The sequence below is a fragment of the Zootermopsis nevadensis genome, unplaced genomic scaffold (genome assembly GCF_977971745.1).
Source record: "Zootermopsis nevadensis isolate Lab colony 2312 unplaced genomic scaffold, Znev_1.0 Znev_ptg000019l, whole genome shotgun sequence".
Classification (NCBI taxonomy): domain Eukaryota; kingdom Metazoa; phylum Arthropoda; class Insecta; order Blattodea; family Termopsidae; genus Zootermopsis; species Zootermopsis nevadensis.
The window spans coordinates 11,023,123-11,046,675 of record NW_028259151.1 but is presented as its reverse complement, the minus strand read 5'-3'; the positions used below and the strand labels follow the sequence as shown (position 1 = coordinate 11,046,675).

General features: G+C 44.2%; 2 protein-coding genes across 2 annotated transcripts in view; one reads left to right on the top strand and one right to left on the bottom strand.

The window, feature by feature from the left end:
• Window positions 1-22,044, top strand: part of LOC110841235 (uncharacterized) — a 70,764-nt gene extending 48,720 nt beyond the window's left edge. The window contains exons 3-4 of the mRNA XM_022086577.2: window positions 21,072-21,169; window positions 21,421-22,044. Coding sequence (XP_021942269.1) covers window positions 21,072-21,169; window positions 21,421-21,589 — 267 coding nt within the window. The 3' untranslated portion in view covers window positions 21,590-22,044. The remainder of the gene's footprint in view (window positions 1-21,071; window positions 21,170-21,420) is intronic.
• Window positions 7,784-23,553, bottom strand: part of LOC110841234 (G protein-coupled receptor dmsr-1) — a 31,831-nt gene continuing 16,061 nt past the window's right edge. The window contains exon 4 of the mRNA XM_022086575.2: window positions 7,784-19,930. Coding sequence (XP_021942267.1) covers window positions 19,115-19,930 — 816 coding nt within the window. The 3' untranslated portion in view covers window positions 7,784-19,114. The remainder of the gene's footprint in view (window positions 19,931-23,553) is intronic.

The window sequence follows — 23,553 nt, the reverse complement described above, 5'->3', positions numbered from 1 at the left end:
TCGGGCTCTGGACTCGACGCCTCCAAGCACTATGTCAGCTTCGCCGAACACCAAAGCCTGCACAACGTCGAGAAGCTTGTTTTGAGATTCAAATGAATTTGGGGCGGGCAAGTACCTCGCCGTCATGTTCAGAGAGTTTGCGACTATTGTCAGCAAGCTGATCTCCCAACCCCTCTCAATGACCGGTGTGTATGAACCTGAATAATTAGTGGCAGGCTTTTTATATTCCACCATGTTATGAAAGTTTCTCGCGACAACTGTCAGAGGACAACCGTTGAATCGTTTGCCGATTTTCCGTGGGAAAAGGTTTGAGTTCTGCACTAAGTATCCCTTTCCGTCCATGACCCAATTGCCGAGTAGAACCGCATTTTCAACCTGAGTGCATCGGTTCGGACTTTCATACGGAAACCACGTGTACAGTCCGAGCTTCTGGTGGCGCAATCTGCCGGCCGATGTCGAGGCGTTCCGATAATACTCTTCCTGCATAACTATTAGGACGTTGGTCACTTTATAAATCCAGAGAATTGAAATTATCTGTTCTGATAGTTTCCGAGGATTCGTTCCATTGCAGTTATTTTCTACAGCAATTACAAATCGAGTTCTCGCGCTCCAGGACGGCATCAACTTGTGCCTAAAGTCCAAACTTGAAAAACGTCTGTCAAGCTTCAATCTCAGCTCTCGACTGTTGCAAGAAGATGATACAAGCACGACGTAGTTGATGCAGTGGTTTCCCATACTCGCCGTGCTTACAGTGGCGTCGCTACTGTCGCGGAAAACAATCAGTGACCAGTGATGTGAATGCTGGAGATATCCCAGAAGACGCTCACCAGTATCGGCCATTCTACTCTCGCGTTCAGCCGTAGGGAGGGAGATCGCCAGCGTGCGTCCAGACGCCAAGTGACGCCTGGCGATGGTCACCAGGCATCGTACCCAGTGCAGTTCGTCCGAAGAAATTAATCTGGCCACCTGGACAAGTCCGCTCGCAATGAGAAACAGTCGTACAAGCGACATTTTGTTCTGCAAGAGAATGTTACTCAAATGTTATATTGATCATTGCCCAGAGTTTTCGGAAGATACCGAATTCTATGTACCCATAATAATGGCTCTGACAGAAGTCTCAGTACAGTAACTCACCCGAAGACTGGAGTAGAGCCAACTCACGAAAATCAAATGTACCTCAGACAGCAAACTGTACATAACATGATATTGCCAAGAAGACTATGAAGCAATTCGACAGTGATCGCGGAGCTCTTATAGGGAGTTGTTGGCTGGAGTAACACCTGCAATGCCGACCAGGAGGTGATTCTTCAATGTTGCCGTCAACATCGGTCCAGATCTGAACGATTACAAGGTGTTGGGTAGCGGAAATAAACTGTGATTGGAACAGGACAAACACGTCTAGCGTCTATTTGTTATAACAATTAACGACACTTTATAATTATTCATGATTTATGCACCCTGGACTTTTAACAACTATAACAAAAATGCGTTCATGGTGACAACAGCCAAACAAGGTCCTGATTAAACTACTCGTGCCAATAACAACAACTTTCTAACCCTCTAGTGGATACGGAAGGAAGATTTTCAGAGGCACTCCACTCAGCAACCAAAGCACGTACCTCTTTCACTCAGGGATGTCTCTGAAGCAACTGACTCGGATCGTCGTTGCGCCCACAAAACACTGGATACTGTACTCATTATTACTTATACAGAGCTACGGACATCCTGGCCTAAAATTACACTGCATTAAAGGTTCAAATCCCCTCACGAATACAGTATTTGAATTTGATTGCTGGCTGCACGCCTGTTGAGTAAAATTTTACGTCCGTATTTCCGCGTCTGGTCTGACATGAATATTTGTCACCCGACTGGACAATCTATCAGACGCCATGTCAGGCGACCTGACATATTCGCTTTTCAAAAATGTCTCGGCTGCTTATTCATTATCGCAGTGGACAGTGGATTCGTCGCTGGGAGCTATGCATTTGTAACTTTATCCGCTGTGTAATAAACTCGCGCTGCGTTATAATTTATAATGACTAAGCTGAGAATGTAAATAGTCATGGACGTTGCAAACAGCAATGGCCAAATTAACGGCTGTCATTTTACACAAGCGACGTTCTAGACGCAACTAATTATACTTGGAAACTGAGATAAAAAAGAGTAACATTACTCAAATGGTTTTCTAATGCTGTTCGAACATGTGAAGGAGAGTCGACATTTCATAACCACGTGTATGTAAAATAAATTGAGCACCTCAGGCTCTTTTATCGACAGCAAATAATCTACTTTTTGTCACAGTTACCGAGTTAGCAATTGAGATGGACCGACACAGATCATTGCCTTGTTTACGAACGTCGGTCATAGGACACTTTCCTCCTGAGCCTCACGACCTAGGACATATCTTTAAAAATTATCGTAATATTTTTTAAACACGCGTTCCTATGTCTCCCAACATTTATCCAACTTGCCTCGATGCTTTCAGACCAAGAGGTCGCGTGCTGCATACCCGGTCCATCTCACGATCCTTAACCCTTCAGCGTGTATGTCAGTATAATCTGGTAACGCTCGAGGGCAGTTTACCGCCGCTCCTATTGGAGTAGTTAATGCTGAAGGGTGCAGTGCGGGAGAGTGATTCCAGGGGACAGGCGGAACGCGCGTTCTTTTAAAATGACCGTAACCTCTGGGAAAAATCTCTCAGCCCTTCCTCCTGATGCTTCAGTCTGAGTCGTGAAGCTGGCAGGCGTCAGATTGCCACAGCGTCGAAATGATCCCAGCATCTTCATCTCACAGACTGTGCTTGTGGGACTTTTCAGTGTTCTATGTATCAGTTTCGTGATGTCGCGGACGTCTTGAGATTCCCAGTCGCCTTCCTTCTGTATTCATGCTCTGTCGTGCCATTACACTCCGCATTCCCATGTCCTGTTCCCGTCTGCATCCATTCCGTACCTAGTACGGGCCGTCTGTCGTCTGCCTTTCTCTGAACGTGTCCATAGCATAGAAATTGTAATTTTATTTGCCCATATATTCTCCAATTAAATTGTTTACACGTTTTTCTCTTCATATTCCCGTTGGTAATCTTAAAAAATAATATTTATTGCCAGTAATTTATTTATTTTCTTAAACTCCATAGTTTTGAACCATGCAATATTCTTACAATATTGTTTCGTGCTCGGCGTCGAAATTGCGTATCATACCAAATTTATTCTGAATAAATTTCTAAATCTTTTCCATCTCCGTTAATATCTATCACAAAATAATCATAATTGTCACATAATTTCTGCTGCCTAGATAAAATTACGCTGTGACCAGAATTAAAGTACAACTCAAGACGTTTGTAATTTCGTATTAAAATAATTTCCGTGAATCCGCGGGTTTACCTCAGTTTCCTTCGCATAATATCTGAGATTCCAACCTTTCTTTTAAAAATTCTTTTACTCCAAACGAATAACAGTCCGACGTTTATTTCGTGGTACAGTTGATGTGGGCGTTGGCACTGAATACTGTGTACACCACAGTCGATCTGTTATTTTGTTTCAGAACGTGTTTGAGATTAAAATGACGCACGCAGGAATACAGTTTTAGCCCTTCTCATTCAAGTTTTGTGATATTCATGGAGATGCCAATTAAAGCTGTCGAATTAGTGATTATTGCTTTACTGTCAGGAACATATCAGGTTTTTGCACTTGGGGTCATATCGGAAAGCTACTGGAGAACATTTTATTGAACTGGTCAAAATGGAGATCTTTTGGGTGCCCTCACGAACTACTTAATATTCCGTGATCTGTCAACTTCACCTCGCGTGTCCAGTAGCACGTGTCACGGTTTAGAGGATGTTCGCAAATTTGTAATCGAGTATACACGACTGCAGGTTGCAGCGACATGTCAGATTCGAAGAATTGCTTCTATGGTACTCGCCAGTCAAACGTATCGAAGCAATTGTAGTGAGGATTCACAGCTTCCAAGTGCCTTGGCGCGAAAGAGGTCCGAACGTGCGGTTCTTTTGTCGCGTCACGCGAGTGGTTTCATATTTTACTGAACGTGTCCATATTGACAGCTTCAAAGCGAACGCAGCGGTTTAATGGAAATGTTGCACAAAATAACATATTCGAATTTAAGCCACACAAGGATCGTTGGGTTGATAATCTTTAAGGAAGTAATTTCTGTGTACACTGAGAATAATGCGGAGAGTATTTGGTTGGTAATGCAGGTGGCACATATAATTACCACCAGGCTTCAGAGAGTTGAATGATTTCGCTTCGACATCTGAAAGGAACACAATTTCTATTTTTGTCAACTTCGCACGAGTTAGCATCGACGTGTTCCTGGGAGCCTCTGCGATAGGGAACTTCAGACGAAGGGGAATCCTGGGTTAATTGCTAGTCGATGCCATATTAATGCCTCGTTGGAGAAATAAACGAGTCACGATGAGTTGCTACGTGCTGTCTGAAAGGAAGATTGTAACGAGGCATACCAGTTGTTGTTGGCTTGCGCATTCCGCGATCTTATGCCATCAAAGTGATATGTTTGGTGTGCAATCTTCACTGAGAGGCCGAAAGTGCTGATGTTCAACCGAGGTGACCGTGTTTTTGTAAAGAAACTGGAATGCATGGCTTTAAAGCCACGAATCTGCCGGAGTAACACAAAAATACTGTTGATTGATGGATCAAACGATTGACAAGTAATTAAATTAGTGGTTTAAAACAGCAAACTTAACCGTCATGGATACGGACCTCAGAATCAAAGCAAACAAGTTGCAGCCGGAAGCCAGCTAGAGATTGAATGAAAATTACGTGCATTCATTTTAATTTAGTTTACAGTAAAATATCAACATCCGTTTGGGACATTTTAAGCTAATTTATAAAAAAATATAATGCTCTACTTTAAACATGCCGGATACAAATTAAAATTTGACGTCGCTCGTCATTTGGTCAGTGGCGGAATTTTTATGAGCCGAACCTGCCGCCGCCATTTTAATGAAGACCGTGAAACCGAACCTACTGGTTCCGGCATGCAAATGACGCTCATTCAACTACTGGTGTTATACGGCGCAGAACGACATAATGAATGACGAGTAGGCAAGGAACGGGACTTATTTTGAAAGATGGCTGTCGATTTTATGACACGTCGTCTGGTTCGGGCGAGCGATGACTTCACTCTCGGTGTTTCATGGCGTCATTTCTTATGTTGTGGGGATGGAGACGCGGTCAGGCATTTCCACTGTGGCTGCTGTAATGCTCGCTCTGCTGACTTTTCCCCACTCCCCTGTGAACAGCGTTGATGTTATCCTTTGATGTGCTCAGTTGGGCTGCCTGAAACAGTTCATTCTAGTCCATTGTGATTCGTGAACTATGTGATACACTTTTATAAAGTCTCCTTTCGAAAATTAAATGCAACAGTTGCGTTGCGTTCATTAATTTCCTTATTAAAATGCACGAGAAAACTCTTTCTTACATATTCCAGGGTGACAGTTGTCTTTATTAGGAAAAAAAGAGCTCGTTCCAACACACTAATTACTGTCTCAAAGATCCGTAACAGTGTCTTGTTGGCGTCGGGAAAATCTCTTCCAATGTTCGCGGTAATACAACAAAATTTTGTACGATTGAACTATGGTCGTTGTTCAAGCCAGCAGCACTAGTGTTTCAGACTTCTAACCTACAAAGTGCGGCTGTTTCTTTGTTTGAAAGGACACTTTACTCTTATGGAAAAGAACACAGTGTCACGTATCCCCCCCCCCCCCAAAAAAAATATATAGTCTGTCTCAGTGTACCTGTTCTCTAAAAACGTGGCTCGAAATTTATCTTGCTAATAAAAAGGAACTACACGGCTTCCGTGGGAAATTTGAAAGACTTGATGTATAGTGGTAATAAATCTTTGGAGATGACAGAACTTTCGTAAAGACACTTTTTTGTTCACAGCGAATAAATGTCTGTCAGGTAAAATGGACCGGCTTCTCGTTTTCGGCGTTAATTGATGAAGTCGTGTCGAGTGTTGTGCTTGGATCGGCCATCGGCGCAGGGACGTATTTTAGAAAGTCGTCGACTGTGTGAAAATTTTGCATGATGAAAGGACGTGAACGGAATGTGCAGTGCCCGCGAAATTCATGAAATTCAGTTCTCCTGAGACGTTCTCGAGTGTTCTAGTGAGGATGCCTGCTTCTGTAACGCAGTTAGGAAGTGGACGTTGTTGACTTCGGCGAATTTTTCTTCTTCAAATTCGCATGTTCCATGACGTCGAATGAGATGGGCCGGTTTTAATTTTTACTGCCATCTTATTGAAACACACTACTAGCTTTTGAGCTTATGTTCTGTGAGTTTTTGTATGATAATGTGATATTTTACTCCGTCTCTCCGTCCCGTCAGCGCATCAAGTGCTGTACATGAATCGACTATATTTGCTGCTAGATGGCGACACTACAAGTGGTCAGGCAGACTTAACTTATCCCTATTTCACATCGCGATTGAAACTGAAATTCATCGATTGTCTCAAAAGGGGTTTGTTGTACGAATAACATAGCAATGTGTTATTCGGAACATGTTTCGTCACTGTGCGTACAAGTACGAGTTGATTTAAAAATGTAATATATCCAGTTGTCGTACGTGTAAGTTCTGCGTACTGAACCCCTTGTCAGGTTATCCAGCCGCCTGTCCCTTACACCACTCTTGCACTGATGTTCCGACATCGTCGTTAATTCTGGGTTTTTTCTGTGACGTCTCTTTAAATCTGGAAATAGCAGGACCTGCAGACCCACAGGTTTGAAGCCGATAACGACCTGCAAACATCTGTAACGATGGTTGACAGAGAGCCCTCAGCATAAGTTGTCCTTCGCGGTGCTAGAGACTCACGGCCTGTGTCAGAGCCGACGAGTTGGAATAAACCACTCGCTGAGTAATCAGAAGAAAGTTATTTTAACGCCACAGCACACAGAAAATTGTAGCCATGTTTATTCAGCCCAGAGAGAGAGAGAGAGAGAGAGAGAGAGAGAGAGAGAGAGAGTTTAAAAAGGTGTAAAGTGAATATGGATTTAGAGTTATAAAATGTTGCACAGGCCTCGAGCGGTAGGCTTGCCTTTTGGAATAATGATTATTCTGTGAATGAAATACAGCGGCCGGGAATATTTTCATCCTAATTCCCCGGGTAAGTGACGCGGCGTGCAGTCGGATTTTGACTGAACTGTTCTCGTTTCCCAGGATAGTGACGACGACATTTGTATTCTCTCTTGCCCTAAAATGCGATGTCGGCGCCAGGCGCGTGGCAGTCTGCTTTTAGTCGTTCGCAACAAGTCGTGTGCGCTTCCTGAGTTCGATTCCAACCTAGACTGCTCTCACAGGCAGTCCATTTATTTGTGTACACTAAATTCTGAATTGTGGGTAAATATTTCACATTTACTGCGCGTATCGCGTTATGAAATATCTTAATATTTTATTACAGTGATGGTCTCATCACAAGTTTCATGTTAAAAAAATGTCAAAACATCTTTCTTTCCTCCTGTGCTGTCTCTTCGTTTCACCAATTATGAACTGAAATTTTAAAAAGATTGGAAAGGTGAACTCTTTGGAATACACACAAAGTTATTCCTCATGTGACGTCAATGCAGTGCGGGTTGCATTGTGTCAGCGACGTACCAAGCACTGAAGTCGGGCGTCGAGAACCGTTTCCAGCTGAACGACGTCAGTTACGGTCTGACTATGCAATCACAATTCGTGACACCCGGAAGAAGAAGGTAGCAGACTCATCCCGAAACGTGTGCGAAAGTGACGTCTTACCAAGAAATGCGTGCAACTGAACGTACGTTATTTATTCACAACATTGGTTATACTGTACATGTACACAGCACATATATTAATACATGGAACCAGAAAATACATCCTTCTTATAACATTCAGCGATTAGCAGTTGAAAAGACAAGGAACGTCCTTTACTAAACCACAACCGTGCAAGGTCATTCTGCCCAGGGCTCAAGTAGGTTTAAGTGAAGTGATCGTCACGGTTATGGCCCAGTGTCGTACTTTGGCGGCGCTACTCGTCACTTGAAAGTCGACAGACATGTGACTTTGCTGTACGACAGATGCCTGGAAGTGTAGATGGCGGCGTCTCGAAATGTTTCAACGCTTCCCATGCCAGGTTGTCAAGGAATGCTCGTTTGTCGTATTGAAATGGCGAAGTACTCGCATTATCTGCAACTGCTGACAGATTCTTTCACTTCTTTCTTGGTACGTACCCAACAAAGAGGACGAGGCATTTCCTTCCAAGCATGGAAAGGTTGATCTGTTTCGTTAAAGAGACATGAGAGACGACAAGGACCAGACAGTACGACAGTGGGCGTTGCAAATGCGACTACTAAAGAACTTTCCTTATCGATTCAGTAAGAGAATGTGTGAAAAATACAGAACCTTTATCCTTAATTATAAATCAGTGTTCAAGAGACTTTGAAAGATGTTTGCGAAATGTTCCTTAGAAATGAAACACTTCTTATAACGAAGTGTTTGCTTGGAATCCTCACGTAGCGAAGAGAATAACACCACACTCGCCACAAACTACGAACAAAACACTGAATACACCATCAACTGTAAATATTCTTACATTAAGTTACGGAGGACTGTGATTGTTTCTCTTATTTTTACTGAGTCTGCGAACAGACAGTGTTCATTTCTGTTCGTCTATCTCATTTTTAACACCGGACGATCGCATTTCGTAATGTTGCATTACGTCTTGCCGTAGCCTAGATAATAGAAGTGGGCTTTTCACAGCGGTGAAGATGTCGTTGTTGGCCTGCAACGCCGCGTGGACCGTAAGTAGAAACCGACGTTTCGGGGAACGTACAGAACCGAAAATTGAAACAATGTTTCTCGGAAAGGCTGCTGCCTGCCTACCATTCCTTACGGCGCCAAAACCCACGAGGACAACATCGTAATCCTCACCGCCGTGAGAACCTCAAATCCCTTCATACGCATTGAAAATATAAAAAAATACAGGAGGTTTTTTGTAAGGGTAAATCGCTGGAAACCTACCGCGAAGTTTGCTGACGAGTTATCGGCAGGACGAGCCCTTCGTCCCATCACCTGATTTTAATTTTCGATGAGATTTGGTTTCACGAACACGACGAGTTGACTCCACAGGCAGCAGACGGGGAATGGAGTACATACCACCCGAGAATGAAACACCAGATGTCTCTGAATCTGGTGCACGCAGCAGAGAGACTGGGCCGATTCTCCCCTTAGGACGCAGTTGGTTCTGAACGGTACCGGGAACAAATGCTCCACATACGTATTTCTTCAGCACCGACGTACCGAAAATTCGTCATATAAATGTTGTTATTGTAAATGACCGTGTGTTGTTTGAGTTACCACAGACAATCAACGTAAAGTGTATCTTCCGATTAAGAACGCCGCCGGTGAGCAAAACTGTGCTCCTGCTCGCTCATGTTGGTGTCGTAACTTTAAACAGGCCACGACAGAAGGGCTTGGTACTGTGCTATCGTGAGGCCCCTCCCGGGCGGGCTTCCCGTTTTTGACCTTACCCACCCTCACCCGGACATCTTCCATGATCTTTGTTGTCTATTTAACAAAGCGTTCCCAACTGCGACAGTTGCACAGTGAAAGATGATGGATTACTATGAGGAAGGAAGCTGGCAGGACCTGTTTTAAGGCACCGGCTTTGAATTTGTCTGGAGGGACTCCGACAGAAACCGCTGGGCAGAATTACCGGTCTTCAAATCGAAATTTGAATCGAACATGAAGCAGGAGTTCTGACCGCTCCACCACAATATTGAGTAGTACTCTTTTAAAATAGGCCACGATCGTAAATTTCCAAAACCTTATCAACTTAATTCATCTTATCTTGCCCTCTGTAAGAAATGCGAAAATTTTTATCATCTTTTGCGAAATAACATTCAAGGACGCCGTGGTCATTGCCACTTGTTCGTGTTCATGCAGTCGCGTGGCCTCCATTAATCACGGTCTTCACCGGATAATTTGAAAATTAAATAGCGGCGAGAGGATTTGTTTCGTATTCCCCGTCGTTAGTAGGATTCAGCCCACATTTGCGCTGAGTTCGAGACGCGTTTGTACGATCAGACGCTGTCAGTGTTTGTCCACTGTTGTTCACAAGAATACGCCCAGACGTCGTTTTACTTTACACAGTTAAAACTGACATAAGGTATTAGAAAAGGCGTCATTCTCGAGGGAAAAGGTGAACAGAACTGAGGTCTCTGCGTTGAAAATAAGAATTGTGATAAGAGACCCACTGAAAACTGTGCTACTTTCAACATAGTCCTCGATGTATATGTTGGGCACAGGACTCTGAATCTATCGTTTCCTTTGGTTGATCTTTTGAGTGTTGACACAGTGCACAATTCTCGTCATTGCACTGAAAACGTGCCAGAGTCTGAATATTCTTCGCTGTCAGAAGTGCGTTTTATGTCTGTCCGGTTCTTGCTACGGCGCTCGTCGACACCGAGGATGGTGTTACGCCGTCCTCCCTGTTCACCAATTCTTCTTCTTTGAACCAACTTTGAGAAAGGATTGAGTCAGATGAGACTTTCAAGTTCGTAAAAAGCATTTCAGGTTTTAGCCTCAGGCTCGATGACTCCTTCTTCCTGATGCCAAAGTCTTGGTCTCGAAAAGCAGTGGCTGTGCCCAGTTTCCCGACGTTTCGGTCACTGCAGCTTTCCTTGGGGTAAACCTCAAAGACTTTGAAAAAGCAAGTAAATGGTGCGAATTCCATCGAGACAGTCTACGTTCTTTTGTTCGTACCAGATAGGGCATAACTGTATAATTTTAAACGTATAGGCCAGTGCTGTCTTGTTACAACGATTAACGGTACGGCATATGGAATGGAATATTTACTTCATGTCTAATATTATGCCTTGAACATTTAAAATGTATTACCCGGAGCAAAATATTCTGTTCTATAGGAGCTTTAGGAATACACAAAACTCTGAACGCACCTGCGGTCTCTAAGTCAGTCAGGGAGACGATAAAGTCGCCTGTGTCCGCCATATTTTCCCACCGTTCACGAAATTTTCCGGAGTGGCGTATTTTATGGTCAGTCAGATGGCACTAGTAGCATTCAAGCCACTTGTGTGGGCGTCGCGGATCAGTAAATAACACACGCTCGTGTGTTTTTTTTAAAAAAATTTCTTACATCGCAGTGTATCTACACTTCGCAGGAACAACTAATATGTCCGCAGTTGATAATTTTATGGCGTACGTTTTAATTATAAACCTGTTTAAATTTAAAGTTCGATCGAAGTTTGTAAACAAGCCTCGGGACGTTATTGCTATCTATAATGGAAGGCTCTCCAGACTGCAACCCGTCTTATGTATCATATTAGAAATTAGTTTGAGTTTTCGAAGTTCGCAACTTCAGTTTGAACGGGCGGCTAATTAGTGTGGCGCTGCCCGACGGCTCACTACACACGAGGCACCTCTCTCCCGCCTTCATATGATGTTATAGGACCTGAGGAACACGTAGACTTTGTTTTAGGTACATCGCATAACTTCTTTGTTTGTATGGGCGTGAAAGCTCGTCTCCCGCGTTGGGGGAAGAACGAAGATCGAAGGTGACCGAGAACAGGACAGAACTGGAGAACTTGTGGACTGTCAGTCTCTGAAACTCGTAATCTTACGGCCGTTTGGTCGTCTCCTGGTCAGTCGCAAGGTCTTTGCTCGTAAATGTCCGTGTCCGGAGTTGGATTCGAACTCGCGACTCCATTGTGAGCATATGCAGAGGTCAAGAGGTGTTCTGGCTCGGTGTCGCGTCCCTGGGGCAATCTCTTGTGAACACCGTCATGGGCGTTCAGGTGAAATTTCTTGGCAAGCCAAGAATCGACTGTTCAAGAAACATTTCCCTCCGTGAAGTTGCTTACTTGCGTTCTTGGTTGGCTGGTCGGTCAATCACTCAGTCACTCAGTAGGTTCTGAAGCCACTCGTGGGTGACTCAGTTCACGTTACGGGAGGCAAGAATTACATCGGATTAAGGCTTGGTAATGACGTCATCATATCTGATGATTTATAAAGAAGCTTGTTTTTAATGTCCTGCCTCTCATCGTGGCCTAGCCCCTATGGTAATTCGACCATAATCGCGTTTCGTTGGTCAGCTAATTTTTTTTATACTTCGTCGTCTAATTGGCTAGCTGATCTGAGTATAATTACGTTCCTCGATGTATGGAGATAATGAAGATATTACAGAATGTTCCGTAATTGGTTTAATTTCGAGTCCAGTGGCTTGCAAATAAAGTTAGTGTCGACGTAATTTATTCGAGTTGCGATGCCTTTCCGTTTTATAACGCATCGCAGAACTTGAAGTGGGTCGTATTCGGTAGCAGGTCCCAGCGAAGCCTCTTCGCGTCCTGTCGGGGCAAGGCAGAATCTGCCGTGCGAAGAAAGTTGCTGGCAAAAAAGTAATTAATACAAAGTTCATACATTCGTGAGGCGCTCGTAATTATGTCGTGTACTCAAGTGCTCCATATTGGATTCAAAGGCCCCGTAACGATAAAATTTGTTTTATCGAATTTTCCTAGCAGAAGTTAGAATCGTCGTAGTATAAAGCTAGAACATTAACAGATCTTTTCTCACAAAGTACAAAAAATGACGTTTCCTCTCGGAAACATTGTGTACCTACCCGAAGCTCGGTTCTGCCAGTTTGCTGATTCAAACGATCATTACGCAGCGCCAAGGCGGTAAATATTTAAGCGCTGATGACTGGGAATGTTTCTTCGGGACTTGAGTCAGTACGAAGTGCACTCAGCTTGAATCATTCCTATCACCTGCCACTTACATTACGTTTTTTTTTATATATTTTATTTAGTGTTCTGTCTGACGACAGGTCCATATGAACAGGATCCTTCCATCCTTTTCTCGGACTGGGACCTGTTCATATACGTTCTTGGCAGATGATCCAGAAGTGGTTTGCCATTGCCTTCTTCTGTGTGTGAATGGAGTAATTGTTGGGATGCCACGGAGGAAAACTCCGTGTTGCCTAGACCACGGCCTTGCCCAACACAAGTTATAAATCGAACCCGAGACCCCAGGATTACAAGGCCAGTTTTCTGGAAGTTTCGGCATGTTTTGGAAAAGTCGCCCGTCTGAATACGTCTTATGGCCCGAGGTCACGCAGTTGCTGATTTAGGCCCACATAACATCACGCTCCTGAGATCGGAAATGTGTCCGTTCGATTGCCCCTTCTTATCGTCTACTGAATCAAGTAACAGATTCTGACAAAACTCGGCACGCACATACACGTCAAGCCATCTCTTTCCTTGTCAGCTGCCAAATATCGATAACACGAACATGGCGGCCAGAAAAATTCCTGTACAACCCTGAAATTGTTGTGTGGTGATTCGATTTTAAAACTCGGTTCGAAACTTTTCGTAGAACGTGGATTATCTGCAGTCAGGGTAGATTTCGGCTTGGCGCTACGATCGTGAACGGATGTCAGATAATGGCGTAGGCGGGCAAAGCACGCACGAGGCTTCCTGACAGGCGTTCATTTATTGTTCATACTAGCTTTATTACGTACATTGTTTTGTTCGGGGAACTGGACGTCGTAAATTATTGCCACAATTTATTGAATCAATGGTAGACTAAACCTACCGGCTCACAACTGCAATTACATCTGAAAGGTTTGACGTCGTGCCATCTGCAGCCTTCTATAATTAGGGGAGAATGGGGCTAGTTGTAACTCGGGGAGGTTGTTTTTGTTTTAGTTTTAAAAATCGCTCACATTCACCAGCAAATATAATTGGAGCGTAGAAAATTGAAGCCTGCGACAAGGGAAACGTTTAAGCCTGCAGCTGAGGAAGTTCCTTCTGGATGAAGGTCGTTCGGGCAAGCCGCTCAAGTTCACGGAATTAATTTCACGACACTTTTCAGATCTGTGACGGGGCAGTTTGTAAGTTGTTAGAAACAAACAGCTGATACCCTTTCTTTCCAGACCGACCTCAGAGCCGGTCGACCGTTTGACACCTTAAGGACAGTTAAGAAAGTGACTTCAAGTAGGTTGCTTAGTAAAATAAGGCCGGGACTTGCGCGTTCCTCTCAAAGTAGCAACGACTAACACTTTGAATTTCATCCGTTTCTTCCTCAGTTTCTCTCCAGGCGAGTGCCTGCACAGTGAGCAACTGGAAGCGTGCCAAAATTTTCCGTGTCGTTCGCGTTCGTACGACCTCGGGAATTGAAAAAAATCTTCATTAACTCGGTCGGAATGAATGAACATGTAGCACCGCTGCTCTCTGACTTTCGATGACACTCGTAATGGCCGATGAAATGCCGTGCACGTGTTGGAATGTTCGTGGCTTGTGCCTTTCTGCTTTAAGAGTACGTTTTGCACCTGTCCAAATAAATCTGATGATAAAAACAGAAGAAAGCTTAACTCAGTCGTGTTCGTTTGTTTGGTGAAAGGCGGAATCGATTTACTGACGCGCGAGTGTTTTTTTTTTTTTTTTTTTTTTTAATTCATACGTCATCCCAAAATTCTCCGAATGGATTTTAAAGGGTCTAATTTTTCTTGTAGAGAAAATTACTCAGATATGTTTATCGTTCGTAAATTTTGAAGGGCAAGTCAAATTTAAGTCAATTTACTATATCAGAGAGTTCTTACGAAGACAACATTCGCACTTTCAGCCCTTCTGAATTATTTTAATAGAATAAGTTTGATATAAAAATGCACTTACGCAATCTGTTTTTTTTACAAGTCTTACTGCCCTATGGGGGGGGGGGGGGGGCGAAACGTGTTTCGAAACATCTGAGCCATAAAAATAACCAATGTTTCTCGATCTTGAAAGCTGATTACGCTTCACCGAAGAATGTGATAAATAACTGAAAGTTTTAAATCCGTCAATTGCATTCTAACAATTTAATGTACGGGGCATTACTTAAAGGCTTGGCACAAGCGTTAGGGCGAGTTAAAGACAGTTAAACACCAAATCAACTAAACTCTGAACATGACCCGGGACGCCTAGTTTCCCAGTTGCAGTTCTCTTTTCATTTCGAAAATGTACGACGCGGTTGCCTCCCTCCCCCTGTCGCTGCTTTTACAGGAAGCTCCTTCGTCGTCGGACAATTCAAATGCCAAAGGGCAACAGGAAAGAGCTTTGTAACCGGAAGGACGGCTTTTCCGTCTCATTCGCTCCTGCCGCTCCGGAGCGACTTCCGGGCGTGCGGAGGGACCAGCAACTACGACCCCGCTCACTCGACCTTAAGGTTTCGCAGTTTTTCAGTTCCTCATTGCTCGTGGTGGGTGATTAACTGTCATTTACGTTTGCCTCGCAGACGGTCATTTGTCTTCCGGGTGCCGTCACCGGAAACAGCAGAAACGATTCCAAGCAAACGAAGCAAGGGCAAAACTGCTATGTCTGCCTTCTGCACGTATCACCTCCGACATGATTAACGTTCGACGAAAGATGAAGATAGTTTCCGGCTGTTTTCTGTTCTTCAATGTTCAAGCACAGCTACGATAACAGTGCGTTTGGGGCTGATGGTTGCCCCAGGCCTCCCTCCTCCGCCGCCGAAGGTAAACAGACCACCCCCCACACCGCACCTCAGAGCACGTCACATCGGCTTGCTCACTGAAATGAAGGACCCCTCGTCGTCGCCGGTGGGCGTACGAAAGGCCCAAGTCTGGTTTGGTTTTGAAACTTGACAAACGCGTGTTTTTTCGCATGACCGAGGAATCACGTAACGCGTATCAAAATGTTCGCTCCTTCCGTATAAAGACACCGCCTGACGACTGAAGTAAATAAGTGTTTCAGATTATGAGCTGATACAATTAAAACAGCATCACCCCTACATCTCTTCAGCGAGAAGAAATAGGAAGGGTCCAGCTTGTACGCCCAGGCAACTGCGAACTGCATCTCATCTGAACACGACACGTGCAGGCAGGTGTCGCTTGGGAAACCGGACGGAAACTGCGAACTGAGTCGCCACGTCAGTTTCCTTTCAGTTCACTGAGGAAAATGTGTCTTAATGATCAGAAATCTTGCTTCGTAGCCCCGATTATTCCAGACGAGATAAACTGATCTCGCGTCGCGCAGGAGATAAGGGAGAGATCGGGGTGAATCCAGTTTCTTATTCTTCTCCTCACCCACCCCTAGATAACCGATGGATAAACATTAGGCGGCATCGCGTATCGTGACGGGAAACTTGTAATTGCCACGCAGAACAATCGAGCAAGACACAAAATCGATTTCCCCAGTGTCCAAACATTCAAGAAGCAACTGGTTTTCTACTAAAAATGGCATTAGTTGAAGCTGAATTGCAGTTTCCAATTTCCTTGGTGCGCGCTCGGCGTCACAAGAAGGAGGACTGGTTCGAGACTTGACTGAAGCTTCTTATGCGTTTAGTCGGACCGACCACGCCTGGAGTTTTCTCCGCACCAACAGCACGAAATATCTGAGTGCAGTATCTATTTAGATAGGCCTACAAAACTTTGTGGGATGCGAATATAGGGTGTTCAGAAAGTTTCTCTATAGCAGAAAACCAAACATTTACTTACATTTATATTAAACAATTAAAAAGTATTGGAAATAAAGTTCTGTAATTTGTGATTACTTCTCAACACGTCTGATTTTATAAATCCGCGCTACCAACCTTGGCAAAAAAAACAACCACAACCGTGTTACCACTAACTGTGCATCCGTAATTCGAGCTTCACATTCCTCTGCGACACTTTTCATTTTACAAGAGAACTGGTCCATACAGTGGGGAAGCTGCCCTCAAATCCACTCGCAGTTCTATTTGGACTGAAGCACATTTGCAGAAGCAGGTTATTAGCTTTCACACTGACGTCGAAATCAGCAAGAACGAGGTTTGTTACAGACGAAAGAAACTTAGTTCGAAGTTTATTTTCTCAGCTCTTTATTTAATTCAGAAGTCAAGAGAAATGCCATTTGAAATGTATCAGGAAGTCGGCGTAAGTGTTTGTTGGTCGCGGTTATATGTTGCTCATCGAAAGTTTTTCAATAAACATTTCAGTGCACTGCAGTGGTTCAGACAAAGCCGTCTCAGAGTCAGCTCCATCGCATCCCGGCTGTGAAGTAAACTGAAGATAATTTTAACATAATTTGACGCGGCATAAACATCTTCTTACAGTACTTGAATGATGATTGTAAATGGACAGTTCCCAAAATAATCTCTCGTTTGAAAGTAAAGGTCTGATTTTTAACTGAATTTTCTTTAAGAGCACTTGTTTTCCCGGAGGAGCTTCCAGTACAATTTGAAGACAAAAACTTCGAACCTTTTTGCTACAAGCGTTATACTAGATTTTTGGACGACGAAATTTGTATCATCCGATTCGTGCTTGGAGGCCGCTCAAGAAGACAGTGCGCTATTGCGTTTCGTTTTTAAAAAGATTGGACGTGTGCACGCTTTAGAATTCCCAGAGGCGTTCGTCACGCCACATCTGGGGCGTTCATGTTACTTGGGCGACCATCACTGACACAAACATAAGCTCCTACCGCCTGTGCGTGGGTGACCGGCCTCGGGTGTACGAACCCACAAAGATTGTAGCGAGGGGTTTCGAAAGCCCGGGTAAGGGGGTAGGCACCCTGGGGCAAGACGAGGTTTGCGAAACTGATTGTGTGTCAACTCCGATTTGGAGCGAACCCCTGACCTATCTCAGGGGTGGAGCACCGTGAGATGGAATTGCACCCATCAGTAGGCTGATGACACTTAATTAACCATGTCAAAAGGAGTATCTTTGAACGTATAACAAGCGCAAGCTAATTAAAAACATTGCATTGTCTCCAAATAAAAATTAGACGTGTACTTGGCCCCCTTTCACGCCGAGCGATCACACGTCCTTGTTGTCACTGAATTTGCTCACGCAAGGCAAACGCTGAAGGGAAGGGTTGGGATCTGTTTGTTTATTTTGTGTTCCAGGGGTGTGTATGTTTATGTAATGGGGTCGGTGTGAGGGATAGTCTGTTTTTAGAAACAGCTCCTAGACATGCTGTTGCTGGTAACCACCCCATCAAGACGAGCTCAGGACCGGACGTGTTGTCTGCTTCACACAAAAAGACTGCACTGCCCTGTGTTAGATCCCAGAGGCAGATTAAACGCGCTGGCAAAGATAAATCCCCTGTCATTTTGGGAACTCCCCTCCCCCTCCCCCTAATCATACTTTTTGATTGATCTGTGGCGTCGATTTCTCTAGGCAGTGTGATAAGCGTTATAGCAATTCAGTCCGCAGTATTGGTCAGCGAATCGAAGGCCACTGAATCTCGAACGCGTTTCAGAATTACGCATATTGAAGCCCGCAAAAGGTGAGAGGTCATGTGACCCAGTTACTCTGTTCCGCGTAGTGTCTGCTCTGTGTTTTGGTTTGACTTTTACCGAGATTGTCTATCGGATGGGCCAGTGCCACAGCTGAGCTTAAATTTGAATTCCTCGCCTCACGATTTCTAACATCTGCTTAACAACATCTGGTCTGTCGAGATGCGTTCACATCAGAATCACCCCACACTTCGTGTCGTGTGTCTAACGCACGCAGTTGCCCCGTGACTGCACGAAAGCACGTACCGCGCCCCTTCCTCTGCTCATGAAACCCTTATCGATTCTTGTAATTATCTCCACGGCACCGCACAATTCTGTCTGTCAATTCGTCGCAATTAGTCAGCTGTAACTCCTGAGGGATGGCGGATTGATCCTTTTTTTTTAAACTTTCAACCTGGAAATGAGGTCGTAGCACTGACACCGTTAACACAACTGGCCTGGTACCTTGTTCTGGCTGTGTGAGAAGCCGACGAATGTCAGACTGTTGGCCGTCTTTGCAGTGACGAACAGAGTTGGCCAAGAATGCCAACCCTGTGCATGTGTGGAAGACATCAACGTATCAAAGGTCGATGTGTAATGTCTTATTTGATTGGAATGAATGAGTAAAATCCTGGGTTTACATTCCACACAGACACATTTTCTCGCGGATGTATTGACGAATACACCATCTGGCAAGTTCACGGGTCACATATTCAAAAAAACAAAACATAAGGCCATATCAAAGTTCTTGTGTTAATGTCGTCTCGCGACGTGGAACTTTCGAGGCGATCTGACGAAACTTCACCTCCCAGTCCTCCCGCCTAAACCTGAGTTATGCCACGTTTCCTCCATTTCGCCCGATGCTAGACTTGAGTTACCAGAGTCATGTTATTAGCAGTGGTGCAACCGTTGTTATCGACGTTTTCGTTGTGTTGCGGGACCAGCAGCCACCTGTCAAACATCGACGGACGAAAGAGGAGACTGAAAGTCGAGCGAAATTGCCTGCTCATTGTACAGTACAGAATAAAATTAATTGCCGAATTAATGAGTGCTAGTATGTCCATAACTTCGCCTAACTTCTGGTAACAATTCTTGAAGAAATTCTCACCAAACCAGACTGATAATAACCCTAAGATACCTTGAGGGAATTCCGTCAGTAGGAACAGTAACAGGACCGCGAGAAGCATCCGAGTCGTGCGGTCCGTCTGCCGCTGTTTGTCCAAGACCCTGGCGCTGCCGCTCGTCAGCTGTTGGCGACGCCGTTTTGTCTGCAGGAGGGCGCATATCAGCCTTCGGCTCAGTTCTGTGAGCGCCGCGCATGGCATCAGCTTAATCACGACGCTGTACACCCAAAAGTTGATGTGACTCAAGAGATTGCCATTCGCTTTGCCCAACTCGGAAATGTTCACGATGTACAATGTCATGTTCTTCGCATCGCCCATGTCCTTGGACGTCCTTACTATCTGGCCGTACTTGTCCACTGCGGCGTTCTTGGGGTGTATGCTGAACGCCAGGAAGAGAGGTATGCACAGCAGAGGGCTCACGATGTACGCGCTGACGATTGCTGCAATGGTGGTCTTCATGCAACACCACTCTCTGTTGCGCTGAGGATGGGCCACCGCGATGTACCTCCACACGGCGAGAGTCACCGTCAGCCAGATGGATACCGTGTGGCAAACCTGCGAGAAAAACACGAGCATTTGGTACACTCTGGCGTCTGTCAAAACTTTTCACTGGAATGTGGCTGTCTTGTGGGATGTCGCGCCGCGTTGTCCGGCAGACGTTTATCGACGTTTCGGAGGCACTTGCTGCCTCCATCATCGGTCTGTTGAAGGAGGCAGCAGCTACCGCAAGACACGGCGAAACAACCCAGAAGACAGCCATGTTTATACTCGCCGCCCGGAAAACTCAAATATATCAAAATAGCTTTTTTATTCGAGAACGTAATAAAGTTCATGACAAGTTTGAGGCTTATAATTCGAAATACTTCACTCAGTTTTATACATCGATTTGCGTGACCATCTCCCGCAACTGACCAATCACGAAGTAAGGAAACGAGCGATTAATGAACTACTCTCCCCAGAGTGATGTTGATCAACTTGGTCACAAGAAAAGCCTAACGCCTTGTCGTAATCCGAAGTTCTTCCATCCAGTTCGTGTCCCCCGTGAAAGGATTTCGAGCAGAGACACATTTTTTGAAGTCCTACTTTGTTTCGGTCCCTTGTACCTTCATTCCGTACATCCGTGGTATATCTCACTCTGATTTAACTGCCTATGAACGCTACGGCAGCGAAGCTTTCCTCTGTGAATAATTCTAAAACACCCCGGTTTAATTTATTTCAGTGTTTGCAAGCGAAATTGTTAAGTTCATTCATTGTCCGTGCTATTTACACTACGTCAGTAGACTATAATACTATTATATAATCCCAGGATACCGACTGCAGTCTTGCTCATGTAATTTTCTGTCCTCCTGATTTATTTAATTTGAACTTCAGCCCCGTATTAAAAGTTTTAAAATCACAAGGATTTGCAGGATGTCTGAAGCTTCAGTGGAAAAAAAAAAAAAGACTGACGAATTGCGAAAAGAAATTGTGACGAATTCATCGCTGCTTTTGGTCCGAAGTACCGGGACCACAATGCATCTCACGTATCCTGGGAAATGAATCTCTGTAGTGACATCCCCCGAAAATGACCACGATGTTGCATTGAAAACTCAGTACCAACTATCCCAGAACAGTCGTAAGTGGCGAATAAGGCAGTTAGTGCGTAGACAAGAGAAAGGTAGGATTAGTGGAAGTAAGTGCGATTCTTTGGTTCCAGCTCCGTCATCCTCTCCTCTTCCTACGCGCGAGGCGCGACTTGGGTCTTGAGCCAGCAATACCGAAGTGCTCCTGGGATCCCCTGGGTCAGGCTGGAAGGTGAGTCGAGTTGGTCCAAATTCTACTTCAGTTGCTGATTCTAAATTTGTCTCGTGCACAGCTTCAGTGCTTTGCTGTTATTTTAAGTTTTTCTCCGACACTTTTAAGACTATTTATTATCCTGTTTTCGTGTTTTGTGTGTGTCACTGCTGGCTCCATCAGAGTTACTTCCAGTCGCAGCCGACGACCTAAGACAGCAAACTTACGGCGCATGTGCCATTGACCGCTGTTCGTTCGTTCGTTCGTTACAGACCCAAGGGGTTCGATCGCAGGCGCATTTGTATTCCGATTTCTTCGGGATTGCGTTTCCTTGCGGAAATCTTGAATATAACTCAGGTTTGTGTTATGAAGAGGGGGCTGCGGGGTGTCGCTCTCGCACCCCCGACCACTTTTAAGACAGCGACTGAGGCCACCGCCTGAATGAGTAATTCCTTCCACAGCAGCCCAACCTTCGATGAGACAGCAGCCCTCGATTTACCATATAAACACTGCCGAGCTGGATGCAGCCTGCACCCCATTGTGTACATTACATTGACAAACCAAAATCATGCCAATGGAATAATGATACCGGGCATATCAGCGAAGGAGTTTTTTGCAGTCTTGAAATTTACGTAAAAAATTACATACTTACTTTCTTATTTAAAACCAACGACACAGACAATATTTCAAGTGAAATTTTAAGTATTATATAATTTACATGCACACAACGTTTCATCTGGTTGCTAGAAAGTCTGGAAGCCAACAAGAGACATACATGGATGGAATTCACTGAAATATAGTTTAGAATATAAAATAAGCAAAGAGACAAACTATTAACACTATAAATGACACTAGTGCCAAACGCGTTTCGACCTCAAGAGTTCATCATCAGTGGCAAAAGGGAATTAATTCATATAATAAAAAATGGTTTAAAAAATAAATCATGAAGTTGAGTTCTTTACAAAAAAAAACAAGCAACACTACACTAGATGTTGGTCCAAATGATCAATTACTGGGTGAGGCAGGACGTGCAAGTTGTTTATTTGAATTTTATACAAATAGTTTCATTCTGAGGCGCATTCATATGTGCAGTGTTTGTTGAATGCCTTTGTCTCGAATTAGATGTAACAAAAGCGAATTCTAAATCGATATTTTCAATTTCCTGCTGATTTGAACCAGCCGATCCCGTGAAGCCGCTGTGTGTATACTCCGATGGCTGATTTCGTGTTGGGTGTGCGAGTAGAATAACTTCTAAGGGACAGGAAGATTTTCTCGAGAACGGGAACCTGGTACGGAGGCGTAGAAGTTCTCTGATATGAAACGCTGTTATGCTTGCACGTTACAACACCAGGGCCAGTGATGTTTATGGTCACTTGACTTGACATATCCATGAAGATCGCAACAGATATTTGAGTGAACTTTGTCCGCGCGTGTTTACTGTCAACTTTAAGCGGTTTTAGGAGCAAAATGATACTTCACATGTAGCCCTTTGCTTAAAATTTTTCTCGAAATTTTTGACTCTGCTCTAAATTTCTGAAGTTATATAAAAGCTGTCACAGATCTAACTGCATTTTTCCGACAGAAAATTGCTATTATAATGTACTTTGCATAGTGAATTGCAAGCAGCTGTCAACAGACATTCACTTACTGTTGGAATGCTTATAAGTCATTCCAGAACAGAAACTATGTTGCTCCAGTGTCCGTGCATTCTTGACTCTTCATTCATCCTGATTTTCGTTTGCTTGAGGTCACGAATCGCTTCCTGTATCAACATTTTCACTTGCCCGTTAATTTCAACGGACTTTTCGTTCCCTACTTTCTTAAATTTCGACAACGGAAGGTGTTGAAACTCGTCTGAGAGAAAAGAGCAAGATCTTAAAAATGCTTTAAACTTGACTTCTTTCTGGAGTTCTTGGTCGTCACAAGTTTGGATTGGTCGCGATGAAGCTAGTTCGGGCGCAGAAAATGTCTCTCCTCCCTACATGAAGCGACAAGCTTGCTGATAACAGCGGTCTCTACAAATTTTAGAAGAACTTACGTACTTATGAGTGGAGAAAGGAGGAGGAAAGCGATGTTAATCGTTTTTCGTTGGAGAAATCCCGTGACGAATGTCTGAATTTGTTGCCTTTGAGGCTTGAAGTACTTGTCGAGCTCTGAGGTTCTCACGAGCGACTCATTGGCTCCTATCCGCGAACATCTGTTGCGGATCACACCGCAGTCTCAGGTTTTAAAGCCACGACTCATAATTGGCGCTGTGTACGTCCAACACATGCTCGGGACTGTGTTTCAGAAATTTCGTGATAGCAAAATTGAGTGTTTTTTTAATATTTCTGTCGCATGTGCGTGTTGTATGTTGCGAGAGAATTGCCCGCTAATCCGTGAAGCAAATGTACCTGCACGCAAAA